This window comes from Vollenhovia emeryi, unplaced genomic scaffold, assembly GCF_000949405.1.
Source record: "Vollenhovia emeryi isolate VEMERY1.0 unplaced genomic scaffold, V.emery_V1.0 DF939135.1, whole genome shotgun sequence".
NCBI classification, from domain to species: domain Eukaryota; kingdom Metazoa; phylum Arthropoda; class Insecta; order Hymenoptera; family Formicidae; genus Vollenhovia; species Vollenhovia emeryi.
In genome coordinates, this window is record NW_011967231.1 from 342,884 (window position 1) to 369,603 (window position 26,720).

Sequence of the window (26,720 nt, forward strand, 5' to 3'; positions counted from 1 at the left end):
TCTTAAAAATTATTTCGAATATTCTAATTTGTAACTATTTGTGCAGTTCACTTATCCTGTCTGTTTTCATTGCATCGCACTTTAGGTTAAGAGAACATAAACGTAAATGCGAAGTATAGTTGTTAATTAATTAACATTTATAATTTGTCAAAGAGTAACACACGCGATGAACGTTATTTTAATGTAAAATTTAGAGTGGACTTTTTGGGACGTGTGAAAAATGTTAACATTTTATTTTCTACCGTGTGTGCAAGCATAAGTAAAAGCCTTCGCGTACATGTATCGCATCGTGATAAAATTGGCAAATACCCGCCAAAAGGTGTACGGTGCCAAGAATACCTGTAGCGCTTGCTTACGTTCCTTGGTATCATTTACGGGGCATTTGCTGTTCTAACGAGAAGATCTTTCTTTCCCTTCTCTCGTTTTTTAATTCGGGATTTATGTGTTGATCGTAAGCTCGAGCCTCGCGCCTTCGCGCTTCATCGGCGAAACCGAGAAATTGCACAATTCTTTTCGCTTCTCATCATAACCGTATCGATAGATGCGTAGATAGAAATGTGCGTCCGATAATCGACACGTGAATGATGCTTTCTTCTCGCCGATCTCGTTTTGTCGCGGACCTCTTCATTAGGTTGAACGCGTTCTCACGTTGGATTTAGCTTCTTGTTTCGTTGGTACCTGGCACAAAATTCAAGTCTTCAAAAATCCATTCACTTCTCCACTTCTAAAAAAGACATGTAAGTCGATTAGTCGCATATCTCGAAGTATCGTTGCCGCTTTTCCGCGATGCCGATAGGTTTTCTCGAAGCGCGATGTGCTTCACTTCTCTTTTAGATTCATAGTAAATGAAGATTTGCAATTTAGAAATGTACATTTGTATACACCAACTATTGAGATAAAATCTCTAATCTTAGTAATTATAATAGAATTTAAGTGACAACGATTTTTGTTTCGAAACATCTTCTCGATTGAACAGAATTAATCGTCAATTTAATCAATACCAATAAGTGCGCAGAATGATACACAGAACGTAGTAACAGCCGCGAACAAAGTAATGTAAAATATTAAGAACGGAATTTTCCAACGAATTCTCAACGGTTTTTGTTGTTTTTCACTCGGCGCGGTGACGTACGATGTTTTTGCGTGCCATCGTGTACCTGAAGGTCGCCGCGCTATCACTCGCTCGCCGAACGTCGAGCCGGCAGGCAGTGGCGAGAGTCGCTCCGTGCGTGTTATTACTTTTGCGTTATCGATTTTCAAGACTCGTTCGCGATGAATATAGGGATAAAACGCTATTGATTTGTACACTATTTATCGCTGGAAATTTCACTCACATAATTTATTTCGAGGATTAGATTGAATGACAAAGATTATAAAATATCGTTTCGTTGCTGACTAATAACTACTTCTTCACCGCAGATTATGCTTCCGATGCTCGCGTTGCGTTTTATATCGCCAATTGAAAAGCGTTTTATCCCTTATCCTATTCTTCCGAATAAAAAATGCACGTTGTTAGTCTGAGTAACTTGTATGACAGAGAGTCACGCGATATTTGTTAATAATATTTCGTGCGTTTCGCGGTATTTCACATCGCGTACGGGAGTGCCCGAAATTTCGCGCGATCGATGATTTTCGCGAGTGAGTGTTGTGTCAGTGCAACAAGGGAATCTGATTATGAGAGGAGGAGGAGGAGAAGGTCCAGGAGGCATCGGGCAACGGCGGAGAAATGGTGAGGTAAGTGTCTTACAATTTAATATGTTATTTGTTACTTGTGCAAAATAAAGCATCTGTTCTGTGTTTTTATTTTATTTATTCAAACGATTCGAACGAGGATTCGAATAAGTGTTAGAGACAAAACCATACGTATACAATTTTGTGAGTTTATATTTAAAAGAAAGACTTTTTCGGTATCCTATATAATTATTTTAATAAATATTTATTTTTAAAAGTATAAAATATAAAGTATATTTAATACAATAATTTTGATTTTACATAATTAATATATAATATAATATAATATAATATAATATATAAAATACTATAATAATCATATACATTTTTGTATTTTTACAGTTCAACATATATTGTTAACGATGTACAACTCTGCTGTTGTGAATCGTATCAGTGAGTGATAAATTACTTTTTATTATAAATTGACGTTGCGCATACAATTACTTCTTTGCATGTATACAAATTCTTAAAAATATACAACGCTCAACCACAAATTGCGCGCGCGAAGCGCGCGTTTTGTCATTTCTAGTTTTGCAACTAAAAAGTATAAACAGTTAATTTGGTTATTTTAAATATTTTCAAACTGTAACAATGGCTTTTTCTCGTCAAAATATTTTATCACGTTTGGATGGTGTTAGTTGCAACAATTTTTCCAAAATAATTAACGTTTACACGGCGTTAAATAATTAACTCGCAGCGCTGTACCGTAACAGATTCGGTACACAAATAGATCTCATCTGCTCCCAATTTAATAGCCGCGTATAACGAAACATCACGGCTGATTAGTAGCAAAGAAATCGCAGCCGGTATAACGCTGCTCGGGCGTGTAGCTGTCTTGATATATCGATTTGGATCCGTGAAGAGAAATCCCTGGAGGGACGTGTAGGCATCGATTATTATTAGAAGCGGCTGAAACGCGGCCGATCGACTGCGCTACGAATTAGCATGCAAACCCCATAACAATAGTTCCGCAGTAGTCCCATTTTAGCCGTTCCGTTTGCGAAACAAGAATTGTTTGTTAAGAAAAATAAAAGCATTTTGTTCCATATATGCTGAGCAGAGAAACATTATAAGTGTTACATCGTTTCTTTGTATCTTCGCAAAAGTGGATTGAGTAACAGAAAATAAAAACATTGAATAAACTAGACGATGCTCAATAATGTTCAGACTAATACAAAGATTTGAAAGAGAATTTTAAGAATAATACTCCATCAGTTTCTGTTCTCTAATTATTCCCGTTATCGTTGTTGTAGATTAAGATGACGGTAAATTGTGTGAGGACATTTTCAGAAGAAATTTTTGGAATTGGCGAATTATTAAATATTTTTAATATATTTAGTATATTTGTGTGTGCATAGGATACACTGACGTATTCATTGACGACTCACACTCCACAATTAGCGCAGAAGAGAACTTAATCGGGCAATGACTACACCGGCTCAAATGTAAACCCATTTAAAAATAGGAGGCATTTCATTATCTCACAGGACCCGATGTGCGAGGGATAGAGTCAAGGTATCGCAATTAAGGGAGAAAGATGTAGGGGAGCGATTCGGAGCACACCACGTCGAGGACGCTGTCGATGGCGACGAGGAGGTAGAGAAGAGAAGAAGAAGAAGAAATTGCGCTCGGGCATCGGGACGCGTTGTCGCTGGCATTGGTAGCAGTCTCGAGATAGCCGTCGGCTGGCTTCCTCACTGGCTCGGGCGATTTATTCGGGGATTCCTAGGTAGCCGAAGTGGCGAGCGAGCGACTCGGCGACGTCGACGGGGATCAGCGAGGAAGATCATCTCGCATACGTAATCCGATTGCTTTCCTGTTTACGCGCTAAAGCCGGTAATTCGAGGGCTGGTGAGTGAAGAGCCGAGGCAGTCCCGAAGGTCCTGGAGGTCAGTGCACAGCTCCTCTTTCTCTCCCCTCGGGACACACAGCTCTCTTCTTCTTCTTCTTCTTCTTCCCCTGATCGCGTTTCCCTTTCTGGCCGTTGTCTCTTCTTCTTTCTCTCGTCCGTCCCGTGTCAGCTCAGCTCGTTGGTGCTATTTTCGCGCGAGTGTGTTGTGCAAGTGTCGAACGTTAGCGTTAAGGTGCCGATTCCGATGTAGAGCTCGTTCGATAGGTCAAGCCGTCATCTTCTATTCTGCTCGCCGGAGATATCAGCATCTCACCCCGTCCTACTCACCCTGCAGGGGGTGATTCGCTGCAGGTCGGACATGTATATTATGCTGTGTTTATGAATGTTGTGTACAAGTATAATAAATCGTTAGACCGTTGTGGGTGGCCGTCGTCTTCAATGATCGGTGGTGAGAAATCGATGTGACTTCATTCAAAGTCTGATCAATGCTATAAATGTTATAAACGTACGGAAACAATCTGTCTACGTCTTCACGTCGCGCAAGACGCGACAGTTGGAACGACGGTCTGTGTAACTGACAATTGAATATTACGAAGAAAAGCTCCTTCGTCAACACTGAATCATATTAATATTACACTCTGTCTGTCGAGATTTAAATGTGCCAGGATTAAGATTTTGAATCGATATGCTTGTCATTGCGAGAAGAACCCGGAAAAATATGGAACAAATCTCATTATATGTCTCAATCGTGTGATATCTAATTATATCTCATGAGATCCAATTCTAAAAATCATGAGATCCTCAGAGATTTGAGACTTTCCTTGAATTCGACGTTGTCTATTGAGATCTGACTAAATCTATAATTAAATGTCCTAAGAGAACATAATTAGATCTCAATAGACAATGACACTGAATATTCAATAAAAGTCGGATCTCTGAAGATCTGATGATTTTAGAATAGGATATAATTAGATATTACATGATTGAGACATGTATAATGAGATATTTCCATTTTTTTCCCAGAGAGAACTAGTCGAGTCACGGAAATTGCAGCGAATGACATACAGAATTGACGCAACAATAAAAATATTACGATGCACGCATCTATTCGTTGGACTGCCCGATTTGTTTTAAATGACAGGTATAAAATACTGACATTCCGCCACGCTTCCGCGTGGCACGTTGCTTGTAACAAATTTCGCGACGATAGTCTTCCTGGTCGGGCCGTCGTGAAAACGCACAAGCAGATATTTCGCTTCAGCGAGACAGATACAGATTAATAAACGTGGCTAATTAATTAAGGTCTGGAATCCCCGGTGTCGCCGTCAGCTAAACGCCTGTTCGCGTCGGTTCCAGTTTTCGAAATATCACACTTAGGTAACCAAGCGACTCGTTTTATTAGAACGACTTATGTTTCATATTACAGCAGAGAGGTTCACCTTAAAGCAGAGAGTTACACAGTAAAAAATCGTGTGTCGAAATGTTGAAATTTCATTGTGTTACCAAGACTCGATTATTATTTCAATGTAAAATTAACATAAGACAGATATCTTGTTATTTTCGTAACATTTTTATGTGTTGTATTTATGTTAACATAATATACATAATAACTTGACTTTAAAAATTGAATATTATTTTAAATTCTTTTAACACTATTTCACAAAATCAACCGAAGCGTGTAATATCGACATTTCTTAAAAATTATTTCAACTATTCTAATTTGTAACTGTTCGTACAGTTTACTTATCCTGTCTGTTTTAATTACATCACACTTATGGTTAAAAGAACATAAACTTAAATGTGAAGTATAGTGTTAATTAACTAACACTTATTATTTGTCAAAAAATAACGCACGCGATGGATGTTACTTTAATTTAAAATTTAGAGTGGACTGTTTGGGACACGTGAAAAATGTTAACGTTTTATTTCTTACTGTGTAACGTAATACAGATTTTATTAATTATAAAAAATGATGTACACGAGATTCTTTGAAATTTCAATTTCAATCGAAATATTACCTCGCAGTGGCGCTTGCGCAAGCAATTCACCCTCTCGTTATCGGCTTCGTGGAATTATGAGTTGATAGTTTATCACGCAAATAGACTTTGCGTTTCTTCTATAATTACACGATACGTTATACATGAATATTTGCCAGATATCTTGGGCTCAATCCCGAAGAGCTCTTGTCAACGATCGAATTCTTCGCGCGGGCGAAACAATGGGACGGCCAATCGCGATAAGTGAGCAAAACATGAAATTTCTGGCCAAATGGAATTCTGCACATAGCTGTAGTCTGTTCTCAAGGTGCTTCATAAAATAGCTGCGCTATTTTCCTGGCACGGTTTCCCAGAGTCAAGCATCCAATGAATCAAACCGTAGGAAGGCCAAGTTTTTAGTTTCGTGTAAACAGAGCTATACATATGCGTCGACACTCTAGGCATTTGCACATAGATCTCATTTAGCAAAATGTTCGAAGCAAACTCGATTGGTTACTCTGCGAAGATCAATAGAAGCCGATGACGTAGTTAATTACTTTTACCGTATAACTTCAGGCAAATCGATGCTTCCTCAATGATTTAGAAAGATTTTATTTTGTCTGTAAATTATTGCCAAGCACTCTGGTCCCCAAGAAACAAGCAATTGAAGATGGAAGAAATTCGCTGCTATATCATATGAGTGTTTCGTTTAAAAAATTTCTTCATTTTTTCCCATTACATTACACTAATATTCGAATGTACTAGACAAGTAAAAATTTTAAAACTTCGTTGGTTCGTCAAATTCTTCGTAGCAATCAATTAACGCGTCGAATTATAATTGGTTCTTATCGACCTCTAAATATTATATTTGCCCGAACTGTTGTACGGACAAACTTATTTATTATTATTCGCAAATGTGATAGTATCTTTCGTTTTTAATCAAAACGTCGCCAGGAATAACCGCGTAAACTGCTGGTCTTTGATCGCGACCTGCATTCGAAAAAGAATTCTCTTCCCACGATAGCTCCCGGGGGCCACGTGTTTAGGTGATGTGAAGTAGCGGACGTATCATCCGCTAACACGAGGCCAGTATATTTTCATTACAGTGAAAACGTCTAGGAAGATCGCGGATTAAAGCACAATCGTCTTCGTTGCGTCAACGATCACAGTCGCGATAATGAAAATTGACATATAATCACTATGCTCTCTAAAAGTCAATCAGCGGATTATCTCTCCAAACAGTGAATAGACCATGATTTACTGTTCTTAGTATATCACTGCAATTTTCAGTAGTATAGAGGAAAGTTCTCTATTATGAGACAGGATTCTAATATGAGATAGCAGGTTTTCAACGTCCAAATCAATCACAGTATTATAGAGGAAAGTCCTCTCTTATGAGATAGGATTCTAATATGAGATAGCAGGTTTTCAACGTCCAAATTCAATCGCAAATCCTTTTTCGCAACATTACACGATCTAACAATCAATTTTCCAATGAACAGATTTCACTTCAAGGGCAATAAATTCATGGAATGGACCCAACAGATGATGTATATTAATTTAGCAGAAACTCCGCTGTTTCATATTAGAAGCCTATAATAGGGGACTTTCCTCCACTTACATGCAAATCAGTGACTTGTTATCAGTGATAATTCGCTGATTGGCTTTTAGAGAGTGAATTACCTTTGTATTAATTTAAAGCAAAACTTATGCAAGTTAATATATAATATGTTATGTGTGAAAGTTGATGAGAAATACATATTTTGCAAACCAAAAGTTACATCCAAGTAATGAGCTGACGCGCTCGCTGCGGTTCTTCCCAAGGATGAATCACCTCGCGCATCGATCCCGCGATTCAACGGGACTTCCATGATGCGAAAATCGAATAGCGGAAGTGACCCGATTAACGGCGAAACGGATGAAAATGCGGCCAACACCGCGACGAGCCGATGGAGTCAGCCAATCGCGACGAACGGCTACGACTGTCCGCGTGTCGGAAATAGATCTCGGATCTCTCAAACCAAAGGTTGATCCACTGAGACGCTTACTTTAATCATTCGCGCATTACGTACGACTTATCGTAGTTGGCTCTGGCCGTTAGGTAATGAATTACGGCACTCGACGACAGAATCAAGGACTGTTGTAAACGCCGCGATTCAACGCGCCGCGAGAAAGAGAGAAATCGCTGTCGTCTGATCCCTCCGTCTTTTGAATATTTATATCTACCTTTAATGCCCGCCTATAATTTTAAGGAGAAATTGTTTAACGGGCTATGTCTGGATCTTAAAACATCCCAGCTTGTGGCCTCCCAGAGACAAGCGACTGAAAATGAACGAAATTCGTTATTACATGCGTGTTTCGTTTTAAAAAATCCTTCACTTTTTCCCATTACATTTCGTAATTTAATTGAGGACAATTTGAGATATTGACGGAGATGTGATGCTTCCTCAATGATTTAGGAAGATTGTATTTTGTCTATGAATTATTACCAAGTACTCTGGTCTCCAAGAAATAAGCAATTGAAGATGGAAGAAATTCGCTGCGGTATTATGTGCGTGTTTCATTTAATCGGTTCTTCCTAAAAGAAAACTTCTTTATTTCTTCCCATTACGTAATTTAATTGAGACAATCTGGGATACTGACAGAGCTGTGATGTTTTCCCCATGGTTTTATTTTGTCTATAAATTATTACCAAGCACTTTGGTCCCCAAGAAACAAGCAATTGAAGATGGAAGAACTTCATTGCTATGTTATATGTGCATTTTGTTTTAAAAGCTTTATTTCTTCCCATTTCGTTATGAAATTTGGCTGAGACAAATTGAGACTGACAGAGCTGTGACCGCCTTCTCAATGATTTAGAAAGATTTTATTTTATCCATAAATTATTTCCAAGCACTCTAGTCCCCAAGAAACCCGAGGAGAAATAAAAAGTCAAGATGACGTCAATTTTATGTCATATTAACCAAAATATGACATAGATTTGGTCGATATGACATCAAATTGACACCGTCTTGATTTTCATTTCTCCTTGGGAAGCAATTGAACACGGTAGAAATTCGCTGCTATATTATGTGCGTGTTTCGTTTAAAAGATTTCTTCATTTCTTCCCGTTACACGAAGAAATTTAGTTGAGACAAATTGAGACACTGGCAGGAGCTACGATACTTTCTCAATGATTTAGAAAGATTGTATTTTGCCTATAAATTATGGCCAACCTATAGTCAACTTCTAGTTGGCAACTGTCGCAGGTTTTGCTATCTTCATTTTGAACGCGGATTCAAATGGATCCTAGACAGTGCGATTGATGATAATTTAGAAGATTTCCGTGGATAAATTTGCCGCGTTTTCTCGGCTCCTTGATGTGGATAAGTTACCTACCGCCCCAAAGTGAGAACTTCGAGCACTTGCGAGCTTTCTTGAAAGCTCTTTGTCTGGAGAATGTTTTGCAACGATGCGTTTTTAAATAAAATGTGATATTTTTAACAGTGTTGCATTTAAATATATTTATATGTATACATATACAAGTTATCACTTTTTCAATTATTGGCGCAATATACATGTTTACTATTATACAATATGTCCCATCTATTAATATATTACAATAAATATCCAACAAAATTGATTTAAGTAAAGCTAAAATTATGCCAGCCTTTATATTTATATCTGTTTCAGAATAATAATGTAACATTGAACACGCAACGATGGCATTTAATTCGCGAATGAGTACTACATCCAAAAGAAAAAAAGGTAATACTTATTGTGCTTCTGCATATTGCAAAAATTTCATAAAATGTACTGTCTTTATCTCTTCAACTATTACGCGCCGAATAGGCAAATTTATTTTGTCTATATTCAGCAAGAAATTAAATGTAAATATATTACGCGTTAGTCATACAAGTAAATCTTAACGTACACGGAAAAAACAATGTAGCTGCTGTAGCTAAAACTTAGCAAAATAAGGACAGCTAATATTTTAGTTGTGATAGTTCAATATTTTGCTACTGTGCCTATTGTATTAGGTGCGACAGCAAACGATTTGCTGTCGTAGCAAAATATTGAGCTATCACAACTAAAAATATTAGCTGTCCCTATTTTGCTAAGTTTTAGCTACAGCAACTACATTGTTCTTTCCGTGTACTTGAATATTGTAAAGACTACGGTACCGTGCCGGAAATTTCGAGTTGCAAACAATTTAAAACTTTACGATTTATTATAAAACTATTTAAATACCGATACCTTTCTATACGTGTCATTTGTTATATCGTTCGCGCAGAATTCTCCTTGGAATTATCCCGTACCACCCACGCCGGCGGGACGACAGTTCAACGAGAAGTAACCGAGCAAGTGATACGTTTAACGGGTAGAGTGAGTATCGCTTACCAAAAGGAACGACTTTCATTTCTCTCAGCTGTACTTTATTATAGTTTTTGCATTTTTTTAAATGCAACAGCCATACTCGGAGATTTGCAAAGGGCAAAAGAAAGAAAAGGCCATGGATAAAGTGAAGTACAACTGAAAGAAATATAGAATAAGATATATACTTAGAAAAACATTGACATTTAGTTAGATGACAGAAAATCGCTTTATGTGATATGCGTTGAACGTTAATTATTTGGAACCGAAACAAATAACATTTATCACAACGAGTGATGCTACATTTGACGGACTATCTCATAAAATACGCGGAGATCTTTGAACAACTGCCCAAAAGGCAACGTATAATACAATACATCTCAATGTTAGCGCGCTGATATCGCTAGTGAAATTATATCTTTACGTTATGTCTGCACGGAAACTGAAGAGTTAAATTTAAAAATGCATACAATCTTTATTGTTATCGGTCACATTTTATACAAACAGATTTTGAAACGCGTTTGATCGAACGCGAAAGAGGTAGTGCGTGAAGGTGTAAACTTGGAACCTCTCGAGTTCTCCATTCAGCGCGCGTGGTCGACATGTCCTTGACAACGGCAGCATCTTTTTTGACACGTCGCGTCGGTCCATTGGAAAAATCTGGGAACCACTGTGACCGAGGGGAGACCGAAAACGGGGTGCGTGACAGAGGTAGATGGAATACCTGATTCGCTGCCAAAAGCCGTAGTCTACGCACCGCCATTTCGAGCACTCCCGCGATACGCGCGCGTGTCTTACGTCTTCGCGCCACGTCCTCCCCTTTTTGCCCGTCGCCTTTCGCTCGGCGATCTTTTTAGGATCGTTCTCCTTTGCGCGGTGCGCACAAGGGATGCGTTATGTCGACGCGCTTCGCGTTTCCCGGAGTAATATTTCGGAGGATATTTCGTTCTCGTGGCGCTGCACCGAAATATCCGCTCCCCCGAACCCTAACAGGCTTTGGCTTATGCGGTTAATCGTGCAGGCTTCTTGGTGCTCCAACAATGCGAAATTATTATCACGGATACGAAGTAGCAAAGGATATAAGAGCCAAGACGGACGACAGTGTCTAAGATGATTTTTATTTTTAAATTCATTGTGAAAAATTTACCATTGCATCATGAAATTATTATCATTCTCTGGGGGGAAAAAAGACAGCAACCCATTTTGGGACCCACAACTAGTAATCGAATTATTTGGATTGTTCGTAACTCTGCACGGAAAAAACAATGTAGCTGCTGTAGCTAAAACTTAGCAAAATAGGGACAGCTAATATTTTAGTTGTGATAGCTCAATATTTTGCTACTGTGCATATTGTATTAGGTGCGACAGCAAACGGTTTGCTGTCGTAGCAAAATATTGAGTTATCACAACTAAAAAAAAATATTAGCTGTCCCTATTTTGCTAAGTTTTAGCTACAGCAGCTACATTGTTTTTTCCGTGTGGGAAAGATGTTGACCGTTTTTTTTGTAGTTAAGCAACTCAACATTTCGCTTAGTGCCTCTTAAGTGAAAATTATCTTTGCGTTACTGAACATCGACAGAACTAATTGAGAGAGTTGATTAGTATTACTCAAAAATCTTGGATATAGGCAGAATAGGTAGCTAGTTGCGATTTTTAGTTACGCGGGGTAGAATTCGTAAAAGATTAGAGTTGCGAATCCGAATAATTCGATTACTAATTGTGAGCCCCGAAATAGGTTGCTAACTGTCTTTTTTCCCCCCAGAGTTGCATATTTCCTCTCGACGCTTACACGAGGCATTTGTAAACATTAGTAACAAAATTGTGGCTCATTTTAATTTGTTGTCCAGTTTTCACACCCCTTATTTTATTGAGCCCTTTATACTTATTTTTAGCTTAGCACACATTTCACCCTATCGCCTCGATGAGACATTTCTGGAAATGGAGAACGAGGGATGGACTATTTTTAATGCAGACTCTCTGAGGACAAAGCCCGAGGGGTTTATACAATTTACATCTACACGAGGCAATTGCCCGGCGTTGGGGGGGGTGGCTGGTTTTTATTCCCGGTCTATTTTTGGCCGCCTTTCGCGTCGTGCAGCTTCAACAACAGCCAGATGCGTTTATCGGTCGTCAGTGAGTTATACGAGCGATCGCGAATTCCGCCCACGAGATGCACGCGTCTGGCGCCTCGTCGTCGTTGTCCAAGAGGATCTTCCGAAATTGTGATTCTGCAGGAAGGAGCAGATGAGAATACAAATTAGCTCAGATGCGCGATTAATGCGGTCCTCGCAATCACTTGCCTACTTCCGCAGCCTCCGTAGACAGTTTCTTTGGAAATCTTTAAATTCTGATGTTAATATTGCCACGCTGAAAGAAAAATTGTCGCTATCGTAGCTAATCATGGTTTTCTGAAAATATTTTGCTGCCATAACTATAAATTTCTAAAGCATAGCAAACCGTTTGCTGTCGCACCTAATGCAATAGGCACACTAGCAAAATATTTGGCCGTCGCAACTGAATATTAGCCGTCCATATTTTACAATTACTGAAATTTTTGTTACCACATGCAGCTTCTAGCTATGGCAGCTACATTTTCCTTCCCGTGCGGCGGCAATTAATCACAACTGTTTATTTAAATTTCGCGCGGATAAACGATATCGTATTTCTCTGCTCCGGGAAGCTCGAGCTCAACGTTCCACCGAGGATCAATGCGCCCGCGTGCATTGTGATAGAGCGCACTTTCATAAGTCAGTATTGACCTTGCACCTTGTTGATCGCGGGTTCGCTCGGCTTCCTCCCCGAGGGAGCTAATAGTCGTCGTAAATCATCGCGAACGGCCGCGGAACAAAACGTTCAAGTAGCCTCGGTCCATTAGGCTGCGCGCGGAAAATTGCTCGCCAGGTCATAAAAATATGCAAGTGCATTCTGCCCGCGCGATTTTTCCTTCGTCTGCCAGCGGACTGGCACCGAACGCACGTTTAAGTTTAAGCGCCGTCGCTCAGTCTCATCGTTTTTCATTGTAAAGCTTTATCGCACCCATCCCGCTCGACATTGCCAACAAAGCGTTCGCGCACTAGTTTACGAGCGGCTTAACCATCCTGAGCGTGCAGCCCCTTGGCTCTTTAAATCAACATTGCGTCAAGAATTTTGCGATTTATCTGGAACTCCCGCGCCTGCCGTTCGCGATGTACAAAACGAGACTCCACTCGGTGTGCCATCAGTCAGAAAATTAAGCGCAGTCAAGAATTTAATTATTAAAATTCACTTCGCTGAGTTTACAACGAGGACGCTGGAAGACTCGGATTGCATTATAAAAGTATTAAAAAGAAGGTATTCGTCGAGTAATCAGCGGCACGGTGTATAATTACGTAAGCCGATCATTAATTTCAATCGCGATCTCGATGAGGCCTGTTCCACCTGAAATGCCGCACAGGAACGACGCTATGGGAAAGGTCGCGAGAGATTTTCGAGCGCCGAAAAGCCAGCGTGGACCATGCACGACTTTACGGAGACCCGGGTCCGTGTATTCCGTTCTAAAGATGTATTGGAGAAGTGTAAGAAGGGTAGGCTATTTCTGGTCGTGGGAGCCGAGAGAGAGAGACTCGCCGTGCAAACGGCTCTTAGCCACTTCGTGGCAGAGAGTAGTCTCGCTTTCGCCGCGTATCGCCGATATACACCTTTCGGGAGGACCGCATCTCGCGAAAAGTCGAACGATGTGACCGGTGTAGTGAGAGTGAGAACGTTCCGCTCGGTGATCGGCACGAACGGGCCGCGGAGCCAATAAGGATTGTACGGGAAAAATAATAATGGGGAGCGCGGTGCGTCCGACTGCGCTGGATCGAGAACTGAATGACGTCGAATACACATAATTGCACACGGGGGTAAACGAGTAAAATTGATTTTCGCAGGAAAAAACGACGGGGAGACAAATAATGGTTTATTTCCGACAACGCTGTCGATCGAGTGTTGAGAAAATTTCCGTGCAAATACCGTGAGCAAGTGATTATTAATATTTTTTTTACAAAAATTTACTACTACTTTTGAAGCGCCATTGTTAAATCGCCCGCATAGATATGCATACGCGGAACTAATGAGTGGACTAACTGAGAAATCAAGGCTGCAGTTTGTAACGTAAAATGGCGTGCGGAAAGTGTCTCTTTTAATGCTATAAATATGAAAAGCCAATCGTGAACCCTCGTGTCAGCCCACTGGTGACGCGTGTGCTAGGTGTTAAGCAATCGAAAGTAAAATGTCAAATGGTTAAATGCCCGTTCTGAGACGAGAGAGAGAGAGAGAATAAATAATATTGAGCAGATGCTCGCGAGCAGTGATGCAAATTTCTTTTCGCAAGCGACAAAACCGTAATCAACTTTCTGGATCGATTTTAAAGACTCGTAACGAGAAGTACAACGCATCGTGGCCGAAGTTAAATATTTTGTTAAAAAGAAAAGAAAGAGGATAGAATCGCGTGGAGGAAGTCGCGGAATCGAGACACACGTTGCTGAATCGACAAGCGGTCAAGACGAAATTCGACAGACGATATCGCGGCGGGGGCGAGACGGCGATGCGCGCGAATGATTGAAGGCGCAAAGTCGCGATTCCCATCGGTGCCGGATGCCAAGTTTCGAGCTGATGTCCATTTGTCCGCGTCGCCGGCAAACGGTTCCGTTGACGGTGCGGGCATAAACAACGCGCGATTGGACATTAATTCCGGAAAAAGGAAGCAATATCAGTCGACTTTGTCCCAGGCTAAAAGACGAGCTTTCGCTCCTAGACCAATGACTCACACGATTCGTGAGCCGTTGCTTAAATAAATCTACGCCATCCGAAACCTTACAAGTTCGACACGTCGATTACGTACGGTCAGCTGTTGCTCTAATCGCTATTAAAATCGCGAAGAATCATTAATAATTCCAAGCCGTCGTGGAAAGAATTGAAAAGATCTCGCGGAATCATGGCACGCTCAACACAGCCGAGAATAACCGTCGTCTATCTCTACGATTGATTGTCAAGTCCGCGTGACAACGTCTGCAATCGGAGGAAACCACAGGGCACCACTAATGACCTCACCGGGTGTCGAATGATTATCTCGGAAGGGGACAATGTCCTTCTGCAGAATCACGGGTAAAAGTCGGGGTCTCCCCAGGCCGAACTACTTTCCGCTTCTACCGCCCATAAGTCCGGCAGACGCGAAGCGATTCTGCCGTATCACCGGCAAGTCCTACGGCCTACCGACCCATCATTACATTCCGGTGCTGCTGGGCGCGCACGCCCACGACAAGTCGAAATGCAAGATCACGACGAACGCGGCGGGCCTCGGCCCGCATCACTACACCGCCGGTCTGATCGTCGACGAGAAGAAGAGGCACGTGGTGCTCAAGGATTATCGCTACGTCTTCCCGATCCTGGAGGGCGAGGGCGAGCAGCAACGCGCCCTGCGGGAGCTCCTGAAGGCGAAGCAGACGCCGATCGAGGAAGCGGAGAAGTTCGTGTACACGGTGGAGGAGCGAAGATGCAGCCTCGTGTTCCCGGCGAAGCTGGAAGCCGCTGTCAGGGATGGCGACGTCAAGGACGTAATGTTATCGAGGGATTGCGACACCGTTTTGCTGAGGCTGAAGCAGGGCAAGAACGTGTCCGTGGATTTTAAGAATCTAGAGGATTTCGAGAATCTCTACGACGGCATGGGACCGCGAGAGGAGGTGCTGAAGGAGCGGGAAAAGCTAGAGGCCGAGACTAGAAAACGGAAGAGGAAGAGGCAGACCGCACTGAATTACGCGAAAAAGTTCTTCGAGGAGAAGGAGAGGGCGGCCGACGAGGAAGAGCTCGAACGTACCAAGCAGCTTAAGCTAAGAAGCATCAAAGAGGAGATCAAGGAGGAAACGACGGAAGACTGGAAGTACGTGAATGCGGAGCAGGCGAGACTCAGGTCTTTCGACATCGTGAACATGTCGAGCATCCTCAAGGATGCAGCGAAGCCAATTTCTAACGTGTTAGACTGGAACTCGTTGCAGAACGGCGCGAAGAAACCAGCCGGCGTGCCGATGATCGAGAAAATACCGACGCCCGTGATGGCGCAGCCACAAGTCTTGGACCAAGAACCAATTTTATACGCCAGTTCTATATCCGAGTCCGTGGGTGGTTTCGAAGCAATTGCGATCTCAAAGTCGCTGACACCTTTAATCGCGAAGCCGGACGTTGTGCTGCAGAACGTGATTCAAAGTATTCCGCAGGGCGAACTTGAGGAGAGCGCAAACGTGACGGAGAAACTTTTACAGGCCGGAGAAAAGGCGTTGGAATGTCTACCCAAGATGGAGGAAATACCCGAGTTAGTACGAAACCTGCCCGCCGGCAAGAAGACGACGATGCATAATATTAAAGGTCTCAAGCTTGATATCAAGTCAGCAGAGAGGTTTGTCGCTGGTCAAACGGTGCACGCACCTTCCGGCACTATCTTCGTGCCCGGTCAAACCTTGCAAACGCCTCAAGGTCCCACCTTCGTGCCCGGACTGACTCTTAATACGCCTGACGGTCCTCTTTTGGTGCCCGGACAGATCGTCACTGTGGACGAGCCGGATGGGGCGAGAACGCCGGTGTTTGTCGCCGGGCAGACTCTAATGACGGAGCGAGGCGAGCGTTTCGTGCAAGGCCAGACGCTTCATACGAGCGAGGGGAGCAAGTTCGTTGAGGGCCAGACCGTTCTGACGGAAGAGGGCCCAAGATTCGTGGCTGGTCAAGTGGTAGCGGACGGCACTTTCGTCGCAGGTCAGGCCGTGGCCACTTCGGACGGAGTACAATTTATGGCGGGCCAGACAGTCACGGATTATCGCGGCGAGCCGATTTTCATGCCGGGTCAGAATGTGCTGATCAACGGCAGGCACGAATTTGTGCCGGGCCAGAGCGTCGAATCACCGAACGGCGAATCCAAGTTCGTTCCTGGACAGACGTTGCTGACAGCCGAAGGCCCGCAATTCGTTCCGGGCCAATACGTCACCACGCGCTCCGGCGAGATGCATTTCGTTCCTGGCGTTGCCAGGGAATCGGAAGATATCTCGACATTCGTGCCAGGAATGACGCTGGACACTCCGAAGGGTCAGAAGTTCGTGGAGGGCCAGGTGCTGAAGACGCCGGAAGGTATAGTGTTCTGCCCGGGACGCACCGTCATCACCGAAAAGGGCTTCGAGTTCGTCGCAGCGAGCAAGTTCAACGAGGTGGTATTCCAAGACGCCGGTCCCGTCGGTATACCCGTGGATCCGAAGACCGCGAGTGCAGTATCGACTCTTCAGCAACGTGAGATCTTCGGTCACATGGTACAGACGGAGAGGGGTATCGAGTTCTTCCCGGAGAACGCGAAAAGCCTGCCGGAGGGTAGAAGAATCGTGCCCGGGCAGTTGGTCACCGGCGACAAGGACGGGCCGCGTTTTGTACCAGGCGTCATGACCGAGGACGGCTTCCTGCCGGGTCAGATAGTCACAACGGAGAAAGGGGAGGAATTCGTGCCGGGCCAAGTGATTGATACCAGCAGCGGGCCGAAGTTCGTGCCCGGCCAGATAGTGGAGACCCGGACCGGGCCCAAGTTCGTGCCCGGTCAAACAGTAGACACCCCGGACGGGCCACGTTTCGTGCCGGGTCAGATCGTCGATACCAAGGTGGGGCCGACGTTCATCCCCGGCCAGGTGATCTTCACCGAAGAGGAGGGATCCAGATTCGTGCCGGGACAAGTGGTGGACACGCCGGATGGGCCTAGATTTGTACCGGGTCGCGTGGTGGAGGCCGGCGAAATGGGCGTGACCTTTGTACCAGGTCAAATCGTACAGACGGAGGAGGGGCCATGTTTCATCGCCTCCGATCTCACTGACACGCCTGAGGGCGAGCTCGAGTTTTCTGTGCAGGGCTTCGAGGTTACCCCCGAGGAGCTGCGACTGCTACGGCCGCAGCATCTGCACTACAATTCGCGCTTTCGCCATCGCGGCGAGACCAGCATAGACGCTAAGATGTTACGCGAGCTGTCCGAGGCGGGGTTATCCGTGGGGCGAAAAGTCTCGACGAATCTGCCGACAGTGGACGTGGACGTGGATCCGAAGGCGGCGGCCTTAGAGCAGGCTCTCGCCGTGGCGACAACCAAGTTGGGCCTGCAAGGTGGTACGGCAGTAAAACTGGCGCAAGTTATGTCGACGATTGCGCAATTAGCGAGAAACATTGTTCTGCAGCAGCAACAGAATTTGGACGATGCAAATGTAACGTTGACGAACGGCAATCGATCACCCGTTGTTGAAACTGAGGACACAGGGGCAAGCAACGGCAATAACATCGAGTCATTTCGGGGTATAATTAGGACAGCAATCGTAGCCGCCGCTCTGAAGATATCGGACGATCAACGAGTAATATTGGACAACAGCAATCCTCAAGACCTCGTCTACTCCTCCATCAGCGAGTCGTTCAGCATGCTGTCGCGTCAGAGCGATCAAGATCAGTCGGTGGACGAGATCCTAAAAATTCTCTCAATTCCGCAGAATCGTAGTTCGCTTTGCCAGAGCGTACTGTCGGAATTGTTAGATATCAAGAACAGCAAAGTGGACATACTCAAGTCGACCGTGAGCCCAGACCAACAATTGCAGCGGGACGCCGTGCTCGACAAGCTGTCGATAATCCTGAAGGAAGAACACGGCACGGACTTGATCGGACTGGCTTTTCGAACTGTCTCGAAGAACGACCCTGAGCTGGTGTCGCTTGTATTGGAGAACGTGTCGCGGCACGTGGCGGACGTCGCGACTGAGAAGGAGGCTACGGAGACGGTCTACAAGGCGATTGTCGAGGCGGTCCGAGAATCGAGCGAGATTCGCGTGAAGGAGCTGCTGAGCGCCGAGGGTCCGGACGTTCGCGAGATGTTGCTTCAGGCGGTGGGTCTGGCACGAGCCTTGGGCATGTCCGGCACGGCGAACAGCCTGCTGTCGGTGATCAGCGACAAGAGGTCTACCCGGGCGCTGGCGAACGATCGGGTGACCATGGACGTACTGAGGCGGCTGGCGATCATGCGGAAGCTCGCGGAAGAGCGACCGCCCTTCATGAACGCTCTCGGACAGCTGTGCAGCGATCCCGAACTGGCTAGGGCGGATCCGCGACTACGAACCCTCGTGAGAGAGAGCGCCGCGCTAATGATAGTACCCGAAGAAATTCCGTTGCTGTCCTCAGCAGACGTGCCGACCTCGTTGCTGTGCGCCGACAACAGCTTGGCGATGGAAGAATTCCTGCTGCGAAGGAGCCACAAGCGATCGTCCATCTTCATGATCTTGAAGCAGGGTATGCAGGCGGTCGTGCCCAGAGAGGCCTCCAGATCGGTGCTGACCGGCGAGGTCGCCTACACCGTCCTCGACGAGGACGGTATACATCACTTCGAGCCGTTGCACGTGTTCTCGGCGCTCAGGCTGAATCGTCCTGCCGCTCATCGGTTCTCCATGTACTGTTGCCCGGTAGCGAAGGAGGTGGACGTTGACGGCGAGATGATGTCCACCACCTTCACCGGTACAACTTCGATTGCAAGCAGCCTGGATGGCTCTGCTAATGGCAGTTCCAACAAGCAGGAAAGCAACGGCACAGCGACTCTATCAAGATCCGAACAATCGGCCGCTTTTTATTCAGTCAGCAGGGAGAACACGCCGAGTCTGAAGAGGTTGAACGGCGCCCGGCAACGGGGCAACTTGGAGCGGGTAAAGTATCGGGAAGACGAAGATTGGGGAGGAGCATTTGTTAATATTTATAGACCTTTCAGCGAAGCTGATAGTATTTTACTTTGTACAAACTCGATAAATTATACTTAGTCAAGGAAGTAAATCGCGTTAAGGCCGAATCAAACTAGCGATTGTCGACGCAGATTGGGTTGGAATTGGCGATTGTCTTCTAGCCAATGACAGCAAAGCAGCCTAGGATTTAATCGACTCTCATTGGCTAGAGGACAATCGTCAATCCGAGCTGGCAATTGCTAGTCTGATTCGGCATTTAGATCGAGCTTCGTGATGTAATAGTCGGGATTCTAGTCTCATGCTGAAACAATAATCTTAACACAGCTCAACTGCGTTTTTACAATTTATGAAATAAGCGCGTCATCTCTATCTTTATTTCAAGGTGCACTTGAAAGAAAGTCGGCTACAGTCTTTCGCTTCTATTTGTGCCGTCGTATTTTTGTTACAGGGATCCTCGGAAAATTACGTCGTCGTGAAGGACTACGTTGCGGACACCGATGGATTCGCCGTGAGCGTCGGCGACATCGTCGAGGCCGTCGAACACGACGGCTCGGCAAAGTAAGCAATTTTTAGTTCAAGGATGCGAAATTGTAAAAAAAAAAGAGAGAAAAAATAAGAAGACAGCTTCTCGATGAGCATTGTCATCGCGCTGCTTTTCGTATCGCGCGAGTACACGTGGGTGGCAACCCGTTTCGCGGCGGGTAAAATCCGTCGCGCGGTCTAAAGATAGACCGCGACGACTCATCGTTCACACGCGCGTCTCTCACGCGGCGCGTATCTACGTGCCCGCGATAACGATTGCCCGCGAGCTGTTTATCACCCGACACCCGAGATCTCCCGGCGTGCACGCGGAAGCGATAGCCAAGGGGAGATCGTATCGGACGAGAAGAGCATTTATGGCTGACAGGTGCATCTCGCCTATTAACGCTGTCGCTGATCCCGCGAGAACGAGAGCGCGGATCAGATCGTAAAAGCGGCTGCTGTTTGCACGCGTAACCGCGGCCGCAATTATACATACTTTCGCGTCCACGCTGTTGGCTGCCGCGGCTCTTTCGCGATACCATAGGGAACCCGTTGGTCAAAGCTAATCCGGATGTCGAACCGCAGTGACGAGGATCATTGCCCCGCGCGAGGTGGAAGATATGCTCGAGCTTCTGCTCGCACACCCGCCTGCGGTTCTATTTTTACGCTGCACGGTGGTTTTATTGGCGTTCGGCACGTCCCGTCTGACATATTACGCGAAATCCGCGAATACTTTGACAGACGGAAAATTCGCGCGAAATTTACAGTCGCATAAAGATCCCGCGGCTCTGCGAGAAAATTGGCGTCCGCGCGCTCGCTTGTACAACGCTTGAGTAATCCCCCGAATGGCCCGGGGATAAAAGTCTCGCGGAACTGCCCCTAAATCGCATGAGACCTCTGGAATGAAGTAATATAACGGCGGAAGGGAACCGCGCGCCGGGAAAGCTACGCCCCGCTGTTGTACGGCTGTAAAATTAGCGCAGCACATGGCTTTCGGCTACATCCGCACAATTAACAAGGTGGAACGGCATGTTGCGGAATAGAACCCGCGAGTGGCACCCTCGTCCTACCACAATGCTTGCGAAACATCCGCTTTAATCGCTTTACACGCTGAAGACTCACCCGGTCGATCCCGATGACAAGTAGATAGCTAGCTCTATAAAGACATATAACAAGTTGTGTAACACCAAGAGAGACGGGTCTCTTCTCAAACTCTTCATACGCTTCATCATCAAGCGGCCGAGACCATACAGCGGACCAACGCTTCGCGTTGTTGTAGGAAAGCGAGGCTGGACCCCGACCTGGAGGTCGAAGTCGGCGATATCTTGGACAATTCGGCCGCCAAGCACAAGCTTTCGATTCGACCGCGTCGAAATCACGCAGATCCACGCGCTCGGAGCAGCCCGAGCGTCGACGCGAGCCTTCAAAGGTAAGGCGAGGCACCGAGGCCGAGAACATTCATTTACGCTTCTCTACCTTGGGAATCGTCCGATAACGAGACGACTAGAATTACAACGTCCCGCATCCGCCAATTTTATCGCCGAAAGCGTAAATTAGCTCTTCGAGGCGCGATATTTCACCCCGCTTTCGTAACAAAGTCTGACCGACTCAAAATAGAATAATGAAGGCTGCGACTTAAAATTTTGACTCATCAAGAGCAGGACGGGTCACCGTCAACTTCCTGTGCTAAGATAAACGATTGTCGTTATAACAGTCTTGCATGACGTTCGACAATTCAAACGATGATAATTCGGCAAGTGTGTATTAATTTCCAAAAAGTGAGCACAGATTAGTTTCAATAAGTTGATGATGACGAACAATTTGATGAAGAATCGTAAGAAGTTCAGTTTCAGAATTCAATTATCAATTAATGTTCCATCTCTGGAAACGGTTGACGATGTCGACAGTCGTGAAAGTCCAAAATCCAATGAATTAAATACATAAAAATATGTACCAATTGTCGCAAACGTCATTTTGCGAGAAAATCCACGAGGAAAGATGAGAGTTTTTGCTAAACAAAAGTAAAAACTGTCGCAGTTTCGGCCCCCGCAATATAAAATAATAAATTACTGTATAGTTTCATTTAAAATACTATTAAATCGAATATTTATGGCGAGTGAATCTTTTCTTTTGCATCGTTAACGCGTTTAACGGAATAGTCAGTCAAATTCTTGCAGCACGTGCGCGTTTTGCGATCGTTTAAATGCGACAGGCAAGACAGAAGCGGCCCGTTGTCGTGCAGCCGCATTGAGAGCAAATTTGGACTTGCACGGTCCTGAAATAAATTCAACACCGCTGAATTATGACGACGCTAATGAAGATTAAGCATTTATAAACGTCTTGGGCAATAATATCTCGCGCGATCGTATCTCCGCGTGATTGGCGGAAGGCCAGTGTCAGTAAAACCGATAGTGCACGTCTTATCGTCAAAGGGAATTCTCGAATGTCGAAAAGGCACCGACATTAATGAAATATCGAGGATGTTTTGCACGAGCTCGACACACATGCGACTTCAGAAAAACTGTATTGTTAAACTAATTCGATATGCAACCTGTTTTATTACTCAAGGTTAAAGCCGATAGCCGGATTTGTAAGATTGAGATGATGTCACACTTCTCTGTAGCCCGCACGAGAATGAAAGCGTTACGTGATAAAAGTCCCGTGTAGCAATTCTCGGGCACATTCGCCAGCAGATTTTGCGTTCTGTGAATGGACGATGACTTCGATGACAAGATGGCACGATGCCTTAGTCATTCCGCAAATATAACTGCGCGACTCCTACGCTTTCGAATGTCTATCTATATCACCTCTTTCGATAACATCCGATCTAGTCCGGTTATTAGATGAATTTTAAAATTATCGACGAAAGTACCGAGAACAAAATTTATACCAAAAAGTCTTCCTCCTCGTGTATTCGACTCAAAGCCTGTTTTATTCAGTTCGTTCTGGTACACAAAATATTTCCGAAACATGATCATTTAATAAGTTTCTAAATGATGAAAATGTACAATCGGATCAGAAACGATTAATATGACTTTATTATCAAAAACGTAAAGCTATAAAAATGTTTAGACTGTCCGCAACATCTTAGACAAATATGCAAATATTTGGCGAAAATTTCTTCACCTTTTACTTCTGTTTGCAAGTGTTTAATCGAATTTGTTGCTTCACAGGGTATACGTTCGTACATCCGACGGAAGGCAGGGATGGTTACCTTCGTCCATTTTAATGCAAACGGCGCTTAGCGAGGAGACTTCATCGATGAGTCGGCCAGAAGATTCTCATTATCGACGAGAGTAAGTCTTTGGCTCTCGATTTTTTAAACGCGCCCTTACAGAAAAGCACCGAAATAATTATTAGAAAATTACTGTACATCAGTAATTTCTAATAGTTCAATTACTGATATACAGTAATTTTCTAGTAATTATTTCGTTACTTTTTCGTAAGGGCGTTCTTACTGTCTCAAATGTTTCGAGTGAAAATACTGTTACGAAGTGAAATATTGACTCCAATAGGGTAATTATTTTACTCCAAGAACTTTAGAGAGTATAATTTTTAATTGTTTTTAAACTCAATATTTTCTTCATTTATACTTAATTTTGTATCAAACTTAATTTTACCTCCAATCTTTGAGAATATATTTTATCCTGTAATTAGTGCAATATGAACAGTAAGACAAAAATGTCTCAACATTCTCCTTGCTTGCAGGGCGGTGGTGAAAGAGCTAATCGAAACGGAGGAAGAATTCGGCAGGGATATTCAGCTCGTCGTGCAACGTTATCTAAAGCCTCTCGACAATCCTGGCGTTCCGCGAGTCGTACGGGACAACAAAGAAGTTATCTTCACTAATCTCCAGCAAATAGCTGATTTTCATAACACGTATGTATTTACAGCAGCATACACTGATGAAGACAACGCAGAAGTGCGTTACAACACTGTCAGACATTCATGCAGACATTATACGATACCTGGCACACTTCTGTTCTTTTTTTAATTGATTTCTATACAATTTCGTAAAAATAAAGATTAACAGACGCCTTTCCACTCGAAAATAATCCGCGAAGTTTATCAAGTATCATAATAAATTCGATCTTTCTATAAATTCACACTCGCAGTATATTTACAGAGATTATTATTTATTATTATTCATCTAAATATTTTACTATGTTGAGGACAACGTGAATAAGTATTTTATTTTATTATTCACCATTGCGAACACACCGAAGAAACACATGCACACCCGAGTACTCTTTGAATTTAATCTTTTTAGTCGCATTGCTATTGACTTGATCACCAAAAATTGTCACACAATCCTGCATTATACACGATCACGTTATATACGCAGACAATTCTCCACACATTATTCTTTCACTTGTAGCGGAATACGATGTACAAAGCGTAAGTTCGTCGTCGAAGCGTATTTTGTGTGGTAGTGTGCTTCTTCGTACGTGTGAACGTGCCCCAGAAATTAATCTACATCTACATTATCGCTTCTTAAGAACTTATCTACAATGTCCTACTTAACGTCAGACACGATTTTACATGTAACAAATCGAATGTTACTACAAAACCACATACGCTTGAAGTAAATATAGATCTTCCTAATCTTGTTACAAGAGAAAATTATCGTGTTACCTATTCATGTACAATATCAGTAGAAATTAATTTTGTACTGACTACGTCACTAACTCGACCGATGTTAATTCAGCGCTTATCGGTGTTGATCTTGCCGTTTTAATCCGAGGTTAAATTAGACCCTAATTTCTTCCGTGCGACCCGTAAGATTCGTTTTCTTCCACCCTCCACGTGTCAGTGAATGATGCTGACGATCAGTACATGCCACATTTGTTGGGACTACCTTGCACCACGTGTCGCTCCTAAGTGTGTCGCATTCTGAGGATGACACAGACTTCCATTCCGTAGCATGTTAGGCGTGGTGTGACTTTGGCATGATAATTAATTCCGGCCTTACTTAGATCGTTCGGCAGGGTGTTGATCGAGGGCGTCAAATACTATGCGGATCAACCACGTATGCTTGGCAGAACTTTCTTGAGACTGGTAAGCGCGCACATCGATAGTAATCTTCGTCGTTAAAATGATTACGTTAGCGTTTGCATTAATACAATTACTTTCTCATTCATAATTACTTTCCAATCGTATTTGTAATTCTCTCTGCGCAAAATGAAGTAGTCTTTGATGTGTGAGATTTTCGTATTCGTGAAGATATAAAAATGAAAGTTTTTATGAGCGAACGCTATGGAGGAGTACACGTAGGTCCCGTTTTTTATTTTCTAATTAACTGTTAACCAGAGGTTAATCGACTCTCTCTCTCTCTCTCTCTCTATCTATCTATCTATCTATCTATCTGTCTATTTATTTTATTATCTAAGAAGGGGCCGGTAGTTGACTAACCTCTGATTAACATTTAACCAGAAAATGAAAAACCGAGGCTTAGCATTAGCCGATGCTCGAATTGGATTGTTGACTGCAATAAAACGCCATTCTATTCCAGGAGAGAGACTTTGACAAGCACGTGGCGTATTGCAGGGACGAGCCCGCTGCTCAGGAATTTCTTCAGGCAAACGACGAAGTACGCGAATACTTTGAGGCAAGTTTATATTCTATCGCTACGGCGGAAATTTATTTCTCACTAATTGAATCGGAGCGCTGTCGCTTTTATTTACGTGTTAATTGCCAAGCTTGAATTGGCGAGACTGCAATACGGGATTCGATTTCCGAAACTAAATTGGATTAGCGTGCACAACGAAATGCAAGCTCAACCGCGCGATTTGTAGCAAATTCATATTACTAATGTAAATAGACTGTGTGATGGCAAACTAATATTTTACTTTCTCAAGAATATTGAAAGATATGTTTGCCTCCAGAAATCACGAACTATATTAACAAGTGAAAATAATAAAATAAAAATATAGGAACAGATGTAAATTAAAAACCACGTCTATTTTAATATACAGTAAACGCGTAGTGGGAAAAATATTTTCTGCAAAGTATTTATTATCTATTTACAGTATCATTTAAAAGCCTTTGATGCAGACCACATGGCTGTTACGAAATTCCTAAGTAAATGTCCTTTTATTTGTAATTCCAATGCGTTGCGCGCGTTGCGAGCTTTCATCGGAATTCCATGCTCGATCGCCGCGACGGTATGGATTGGAGAAAATGACGTAATTATATAACACGCGGGGGATATATGCGGGCGTATGTCCAGCCCTCGAAATAGCTGAGTTTATTCTTGACAGACGGAACATCTTTCGCCTCTCTTACCTACGTCTGATAGTATCGAGATGCGTGCTGCTCGGAAAAATGCGTCTTAATGCACGCGTTTTTAATAAGGTTCAGAATATGTCATTGACAATACTGTACACGATATATTACATCGATGTATTACTACGATATTATAGAAACAAAAAACATTTTCTGTTGAATTCTGTTACAAATCTGTAAGAAAAGTACAAATATCCATTTCAAGATTCATATTTGTAATCTTGCAGATCTCCTGACATAAAATTACCTTTTGAGATTACATCA

The 26,720-nt window shown here is 43.6% G+C and overlaps 1 protein-coding gene across 5 annotated transcripts in view; it reads left to right on the forward strand.

Annotated features, from left to right (window-relative positions):
• Nucleotides 1-14,580: 14,580 nt before the first annotated feature.
• LOC105567695 (muscle M-line assembly protein unc-89) overlaps nucleotides 14,581-26,720 on the forward strand; it is a 39,918-nt gene continuing 27,778 nt past the window's right edge. For 2 of the 5 annotated variants that reach the window (XM_012022761.1, XM_012022763.1), the window contains exons 1-7: nucleotides 14,581-19,616; nucleotides 20,098-20,207; nucleotides 21,451-21,600; nucleotides 23,345-23,467; nucleotides 23,880-24,050; nucleotides 25,148-25,229; nucleotides 25,684-25,779. In XM_012022761.1, coding sequence (XP_011878151.1) covers nucleotides 15,015-19,616; nucleotides 20,098-20,207; nucleotides 21,451-21,600; nucleotides 23,345-23,467; nucleotides 23,880-24,050; nucleotides 25,148-25,229; nucleotides 25,684-25,779 — 5,334 coding nt within the window. In that variant the 5' untranslated portion in view covers nucleotides 14,581-15,014. The remainder of the gene's footprint in view (nucleotides 19,617-20,097; nucleotides 20,208-21,450; nucleotides 21,601-23,344; nucleotides 23,468-23,879; nucleotides 24,051-25,147; nucleotides 25,230-25,683; nucleotides 25,780-26,720) is intronic. The other 3 variants (XM_012022762.1, XM_012022764.1, XM_012022765.1) reach the window with 3 other exon arrangements.